This window comes from Alternaria arborescens (genome assembly GCF_004154835.1).
Source record: "Alternaria arborescens strain FERA 675 chromosome Unknown contig_100, whole genome shotgun sequence".
Classification (NCBI taxonomy): Eukaryota; Fungi; Ascomycota; class Dothideomycetes; order Pleosporales; family Pleosporaceae; genus Alternaria; species Alternaria arborescens.
The window spans coordinates 23,607-31,051 of record NW_021167955.1 but is presented as its reverse complement, the minus strand read 5'-3'; the positions used below and the strand labels follow the sequence as shown (position 1 = coordinate 31,051).

The 7,445-nt window shown below is 49.7% G+C and overlaps 4 protein-coding genes across 4 annotated transcripts; 1 reads left to right on the top strand and 3 right to left on the bottom strand.

Moving 5' to 3' along the window:
* Positions 1 to 598, bottom strand: AA0111_g12740 (hypothetical protein; the record flags this gene model as incomplete). Its single annotated transcript, XM_028646757.1, has 2 exons — positions 1 to 322; positions 377 to 598. Coding segments are annotated over 2 exons (544 nt in total), but the record flags the coding sequence as incomplete, so codon positions are not given.
* Positions 599 to 3,553: 2,955 nt separating this feature from the next.
* On the bottom strand, positions 3,554 to 4,320 carry AA0111_g12739 (hypothetical protein; the record flags this gene model as incomplete). Its single annotated transcript, XM_028646755.1, has 3 exons — positions 3,554 to 3,624; positions 3,671 to 3,972; positions 4,028 to 4,320. The coding sequence occupies 3 exons, from the start codon at positions 4,318 to 4,320 to the stop codon at positions 3,554 to 3,556; spliced, it is 666 nt and encodes a 221-aa protein (XP_028499658.1).
* Positions 4,321 to 4,422: 102 nt separating this feature from the next.
* Positions 4,423 to 4,719, bottom strand: AA0111_g12738 (hypothetical protein; the record flags this gene model as incomplete). The annotated part of the gene is made up of 2 exons (XM_028646754.1): positions 4,423 to 4,562; positions 4,614 to 4,719. The coding sequence occupies 2 exons, from the start codon at positions 4,717 to 4,719 to the stop codon at positions 4,423 to 4,425; spliced, it is 246 nt and encodes an 81-aa protein (XP_028499657.1).
* Positions 4,720 to 5,110: 391 nt separating this feature from the next.
* Positions 5,111 to 7,260, top strand: AA0111_g12737 (hypothetical protein; the record flags this gene model as incomplete). The annotated part of the gene is made up of 4 exons (XM_028646753.1): positions 5,111 to 5,532; positions 5,586 to 6,180; positions 6,231 to 6,316; positions 6,372 to 7,260. The coding sequence occupies 4 exons, from the start codon at positions 5,111 to 5,113 to the stop codon at positions 7,258 to 7,260; spliced, it is 1,992 nt and encodes a 663-aa protein (XP_028499666.1).
* Positions 7,261 to 7,445: the final 185 nt, after the last annotated feature.

The following is a 7,445-nucleotide window of genomic DNA, read 5'->3' as shown; positions in this document are numbered from 1 at the left end:
CGCATACCGAGTGTGCCATGTGCTTGACGACCTGCTCCAAAGCGCCTGCGATCCTGCGCTGCTCAACCAGGATCAAGCTCAGGAAGTCCGCACTGGTCTTGGGAATCTGGGTGGGAACTCCCATAGGAGTACCCGTATGGGCAGCGGTACGGCGGCGGGTCGCGAGCTCGAGGTTGAATTGGCGCTGGCAACGCGCAAGCTTGGCGCCAGCACCCAGCACAGTAGCACTGATCTTGGGATTGCCGGAACTTGACACAGCAGTATCATACTTGGCCCGGAGGCGATACAGCCGGTTGAGCTTGCCAACCATATCCCCAGGAACCTACAAAAATGTTAGCAAAAGCCTAAATGTTTAGAAGAACCAAGGGGAAGTTACTAGGGAGCAACCGCCACGATTGCCCTTGACACAATGGCCACAGCGCTTCTGCTCCGGCTTTTTACAAAGCTTTTTGCCGGTCGCTACGTTCTGTGCGCAGCGCAGGCAAGTCGGCGTGATAGCCACCTCCGACACGCGCTTGTCGCGCTCGCTCCACTCGTAAGGATCGGCCTTCCTAACGACGGTTTTCGAAATGTACTTGGGAGTGGGATAGAAAACCATTTTGAAGTGCGAGTAGTGTGCGATGAGTGTGCGTTGTATCGTTATATGGTGTGCAATGCGAAGGTGTTGAGCGTGTAAGGGACATAGAGGACAACAGCAATATGTCACAACAACAACCGTTTGCTATCACCACAAGCGAGCGAAAATTTTCCGCCTTCACCTCGACAACATGAAAAATTTTCATCACAACAAGGCAACAATATTACAACAAAGCAACAGTCCTTACAACTCTTTCCGTCACATCTCCTCACTGTAGGGTGAGTTGTGAGCCTCATACGGGCTACATGAGAACAACGCAAGGGAGCCGCAAGCGCGACGGACCTAGGGCGCATAGTAGAGGACACTCTTTTCCTACTCTTGAAACAACAAGAGAGGTTTTTATTGAGGCCGCTGCTGTCGAGGACGCCAGACTAGAGGGGGAGGTTCTGTAACGAGGGCTTGAGACACACGTCCCTCGAAGGAGCTAAGTACGCGCTAAACCTGCTTATAAGGCGCGCCTCGCTCTACAGAGCGAGGCAAGGATTATTCTCTTTACAACCTACACCTGTAGTCCGAATATATGAGCTATCTCCCACTATCCTTAGTAACGTGAAGCAAGCACTATTGCCTACAGTTACGCCTCACACTAATAGTATAGGCTTTAAGGGCAAGATTAACTCTGCCTTCCTCTTAAATAGTAATCGCGTTATGTTGTTAAGGCATTGTTTAATAAGGAGAAAGTTAGTCGTGCTAAGGAAAAGTAGCCAGCTCAGTAATATAGCTAGCTCAGTGATAGTTTACGTTAACGTAGGTCACAAGCGAGTAGAACCTTCAAGCGAGTAGAACCTTTTTGCTAAGACCTAACTAAACCTGCAACTACGCACTACTATGCAGCACTGTTAAGAACAGTAATTAATATTCGTAGTAGCCTAATTTATTTAGAAATATCTACTACATCCTACGTACATGTGCGCAAGTTGTGTCCTACCTCGCCGCAGCGTCTACAGCGTCTTTAAGACGATTCGCCTACTTTAACGCGCGCCTTCTTCTTTGCCTTCTTCCTATCGCTGCGCGCCCTAAACTCCTTTAGAGTTGTTAGTCGAAGACCTTCCTCTACTATAAGGGTCCTCTCCTTCTATACTCGCTTTCTTTTATACGATTTACGTTGCGTAGCGGCCTCGTTAGCTGCTTCAAGCTTAGCGATACGCTTTTGCGACAACACTAAAGCATGCGCTATTATCTCTGCGCCTTTAGAGAGGCTTTTTACCGCCTTAACTATTAAAGTAGGCGAGCTATCTACATGCCTCTAAAACCTCTCGAGAACTAGCTTCGTTTAAGACCCTAGTTCTAGAGTATTGCTTAGGGTTTGCGACTGCTAGGGACCGTCCTCAACGGTGGGTAACGGTGGAGTACGCAGGCGGACGTCGAGCGTCGATATCACAGCCTCTAAATCGAATAGAACTAAGCTAGCGCCTCGAAAGCCTCCTAAGATATTGCTCCTTGTAATAGAGGCCTTGTAGGCAGCAATAAAGCACAGTAAGAACTCTGTTTTCGTGATGTAGGTGATCTTGTTGCGCATTAGCTTCTCAGCTTAGCACCTATACGCCTTCTTTAGCAGCGCAAAACAGCCAACGTTAAGCGGCTGCAGTAGGTGCGAGGAGTGTAGAGGCATACAGAGGGTGATAATCTTCTTCTCCTCGCAGAGCTGGTGGAAATCAATTGAGCTGTGGCTCTCGTGACCGTCGAGAACTAGCAGGCGGTGGCTGCTAACAACCCTCCCCTTTGTATGCCTGTTAAAGTGCTCTAGCTACTCGATACTAAGCTTGTTTGTCGTCTAGCTGTTCTCAGAGACTGCAATTACCCAGTCTCAAGGCAGGCTCTCCTCCTTGTACTAGGCGGAGAGGTAGTGCTTGCCTTAGAAGATAATAAAGGGTAGAATCGCCTACCCCGTCGCGTTCATGCCCTAGATAGCTGTGACCCACTCCTAGTTGCCCTGCTGCACTGTCTTTGGCCGTCCTCGACGGTCTGCTGCTGTGACTACCGCGCCAGTCAATATTACGCCTATCATGAAGCTAGTCTTATCAAAGTTGTACGTGTCTTCGTCCTAGATGCCGTACTTCGCCTTCGTATTCTGTACTAGGCGGAACTAGCCTTGAATAACCTCAGGATCTTCGCAGAGGGCTCTACTATAGTCGTACTTTCGATTAAACTTAGTTTTAAGCTCAGAACGACGATTTACGAAGTTTGTAGCCCAGTTCTTGCTAACCGGCTTCTGATTGCGGATCTTAAGTAGAGAACTAGCTATCTCTTCAACATCAGCGAGCCTAGGCGGATATCCTTGCTCTACTAGCTTAAGAACATGTTTAATAATCGCTATCTCTTCAGATCCTCGAAGAGCCATTAAGTTGGGCGCGCAATCGCGTCGTTGAGGCGTCCCAGCGAGTCGCCTTCGTAGTGTTGCTTCAGAGACGCTATAGATAGCTCTAGCGCGTCGCGTTGTTAGTGACGCGTCTCTTTAGATAGCCTGTATCGCAAGCTGTATATCCGCTTCGTTTGAGATTGTTTTTACGCTGTTGCGTTGAGGCATTACGACTTGATTGAAGTTTGGTGAGGTCTTGGCAAAAGTGCGTCACTCGCTTGGGTGCGTCACTCGCTTGGGTGCGTCACTCGCTTGTGAACTACGTTATAAATTTTAAGAAAATCTAAATTTTTTAACTTTAACTCTATACTTCTAGTACACTTTTAGATTTATTTCTTAGCTTTTTCTTTTAAAAATAAAAGCTAGTAAAGCCCTATTATACATTTAATTTTCTAAGAATTTTATTATGTAGGTAAAAGGTTGTAGCGTTGCAAAGATACCTTGTTTTGGTGAGAAATCGCTTGGCGCGCAAAACTTTTGACCTGTGATTGTACATCGTCGTGCATACATAATTTCTATACACCAAATCGGAAAATGAGCATTCCAGCCAGTTTGCTTTACTGCCTGTAGAGCTTTCGAATCCTAGCAAAGGGAGAAATGCGTTCAGAGGAATCGTGAGTTCCTATGTCTACAAAGGTCAGCAACAGCACACTTAACAGGCAGAAGCGGCTTACCAAGCTCACGCAAGGGCCCGTAATCACCCCCAGTGGTTCTTCGCGGATGATAATCAGACAATGTGCTCTGTGGCACGTGTCTGAGGAACAGATCCGCGTCGGCTGGATCCTTATCTTCGTCGACGCTTGCGTCTGCCGCTTTGCTCCCCACTGTCGACGTGCCCGGTATTACGGCATGGGATTCAGAAGGTGAGGGCGTCAGGGCAAGACTCTGGCTGGACGTATCTCGGGACATGGCAGAGGAGGCATCGTGGATCCTTCCTGCGCCGGGAAGCATGAAGGCGGGGTGACCAGGGCCAGGGCTGCGTTCGCGTCAGTGTCGACTTCTGAAAGCAAGGGCGCAAACGGCGGACCTACGTGAGAAGCCTGATGATATGAACAGGCGCTTGGGGATCTGGACGCATAGGGCAGGAGACGTTGCCGTATGTAGGGCCTAAATCTGGGTTGGGCGCCGTCTGTTGGTAGTTCCGGGGTAAACTGGAGTTTGTGGCAGGCGCAGACCGAAGCAAACCGGCAGGCCCAAGTGGGTGACTGCCATACTGGTGCGCCACGTCAAAGCGATCGTCACCTTCGTCGCTAGTCGGGGGCATGTCGCTCTGCGAGAAGAGAACGAAAGGAACAGTAGCGGTAGCGGAATGGCGACACAGCATGGGGCAGTATGACGGCGCTAGGGCGGGAGCGGGAACCAGAGCTCGAGCCGCACTTGCCCCGACAGACATCAATTGATCGATTACAGCTAACTAGCGGCCCACTCAGCCGTCCCTATGCGTCAAGCGCATGTTCTCCCACTTGAACGTGTCTATGTTGTTCTTCGGGCCATACTGCACAGAACAGCTTCGCGCACCGTCGCTCGAACCTTCGGCTTTCAGCACCTTGCCAGCAGTCCAGTCCGCTACCCATCACAGTCAGTCTCAGACATGCTACCGACGAGGAGCTCACTCACTTTTGTCGCTTTCCCACACCACCACCTGATCTTTAGCCTTGTATACATTTTCGTCATCAGCGCCTGGCTGCCTAGCGCCAGCGGGCGTTGGTGGGCGTTGTGGCATGATGCGAACCTTGCAGGATTGTCTTTTATGATCGATGCTCGCTCTGCCTTGATGCGACTGCCGTTGATGTTGAAGCCTTGTTAGTAGGTCCTCTCGCTGGCAAGGCTCAGCTGATATACTGTATTCTTTTCTCACCTTTGCCAAGGCTTCCAGTCAACCTTGATGTAACCAGAGCTCACGTTCTATTGGAGAGACATCCCGATAGGAGGCTGAGCCTTACCGTTGACGTCTCCTCGCGTCACAGCTTCATTTATCTCAGCATCACCCAACAAATACATGGCTAGTGTACGCCCCTAGCTGCGGAACACGCTTTATGTAGCAGGTTGCTGCTTTTTGACATCAATGACCGCTCCTCTGCTAAGAAGAGAAGACTCTCTAGAGCCACTACTCGATGGATCCTATCTCATTTACTGCCAGCCTCTTGACGCTTATCACTGCCGCTGGCCAGTCTTGCAAGGTTGTATCCGAATTCGTCCTCGATATTCACGATGCGCCTAAAGATATCTACGCCCAGTCAATCAAGCTGCAATGTCTTCAGCAAAGCTTCCATCACCTCTTGAGCGTATTCGCAGCCTTGCCACCCGACTTGCAGCTGGACACGGTCTTGCAACAGAACGTGATCTCCTTCACGCAAGAAATCGATCGCTTCACCGCGAAAGTGCAAGGGATGGGCATACGGATGGATCAAGGAAGAGTGCAGCATGCCTGGGAGAGAGTCAGATGGCTCGCCTCAGATCGTGACTTGAAGAGATTTAATCAGTCTCTGGACCACTGGGATAGGGTCTTTGCAGCCGCTGCGGCTGCTGCGCAACTGTACCCACACTTTTCATGTAGTATCAATCAACTCAAGACTAATACCCTATCAGCTCCATGTCGATACGAATTTTCGAGCACACCGCCAAACTTACCGAGCGTCACACGATTGCATCAGGAGATGCCGCACCTGCTGGACAGGCTTTGGTACGTCCAACACAAGACCCAAGCAGCGTCACAGGTACTCTCCAAGCACCTAGCAGCTTAATGCCTGGACGCTTAAGCATGTTCCTCTCAACACTCCGCGACCCAGTCGATCTAAGGATTCAGGAGCGCTTCGAATATCTTGGGGATACGATGACAGCAATTGTCCAGGGTGGCCCAGTAATGGTTCGCAGTTGGTCAAACACTGGGCAGGACACTTATTCTTTGATGCCAGCGGCAGAAGCCTACGGTCTTGCCGTTGCATTCCAGATTACGCGACTGTTACCTGGACGACTGTCCCTCAAGATACTCGCGATGTATTCTACCTCCAGCATGTTCTCAATAGATGTAAAATGGAGATTGAACTTTGTGGGACTGCTTCGGTTCAATAGCTCAGCTTATCATGCGGCGGCGACAGGGAATTGGCTGTTCTTGAGGGACTTGCTGGTTAACAAGGAGATCAGAATTACACATCGAACGATATATGGTGACACCCTGCTACATGTGAGTCATCAGGTTTTGGTGATGAGATATGGCTGGCTCACTATCCTTAGATTGGCACAGAGTATGGCCATATTGAGATCGTCAGAGAGCTTCTCCTTGCTGGAGCAGATGTCAATGCAACTAACGACGAAGGCGAGTAAGTTTCCACCCTCAATTTGAGATCCACGACTTAGCTACCTCACACTGAATAGTATTCCACTGCACACTGCTGTCAAAACGACATGCAACTACGAAATCATTCGACTGCTTCTCAAACATGGGTCCAACTTACATCACCAAAACCGCCGAGGCCGTACGCCCCTACACTGCTATTACAACACGACGCTACAGCAAACCATAAGATACTGCCGAGATGATATTGATAACACGACGCAAGACTACCTTGGCATGACCGTTGCGCACTATGCCGCGTACAGCAAAACCTCCACAGCAGAAGATATCGCTATCTGTTTGAAGGAAATTTCCAATCCCTTCGCCGCCCGCGACAGCGATGGCAGGACTGTCCTACATCTTGCCCTTCAGAGAGGCAACATCGCCCTCATAGAATACATCCTCGGTAGCCCGCACGCCAAAGACGCGTTACTTTTATGCGATTGGTATGGGCGAACGCCTTTGCACTTCGCGACGACGAGTCCGCGAACTCAAGCCATTGATTTTGTGCTAGATTCCCGTTTTGATATTCACTCGTCGGATCTATATGGGCAGACGGCGCTACATCATGCGGCTGATATAGGAAATCTGGGAGCAGTGGAGAAGTTGCTTGAGCGGGGTGCAATGCAGGATCTGGAGAGGAGGGATCGGGAAGGAAGGACGCCATTGATGGCTGCGCGGTGGAGGGGTAGAAGGGAGGTCGAAGAATACTTGAGACCGCTGTGTGCTGATGAGGATGGGAATGAGGCTGGAGAAGCTTTAGGGGAGAAGACGGAGATTTACCGAGGGACAAACGGGTGGCGGGCTCTCCGGAATCTTGCAAGCTTGCAAATGCAATTTGTGCTTTTGCTCGCTGGTTTGGTCATCTTGTTGGTTTATGTTGAACTTTACGTCAGTGGGCACGAGGGGTGTCATATCGTGGACGTTTGATCGCACTGCTTTACACAAATTGCCCTTGAGATACCAAAGTGCGGACTATGGTCATTATAGATGCGAGGGTTCAGAAATTAGGTTGATAGAAATTGTTGTGAGTCGTCATACTCCAGTGGAACTCCTAACAAAATTAACAAAATTAACAAAATTAACAAAATTATTAAACGCATACATGAAGAATC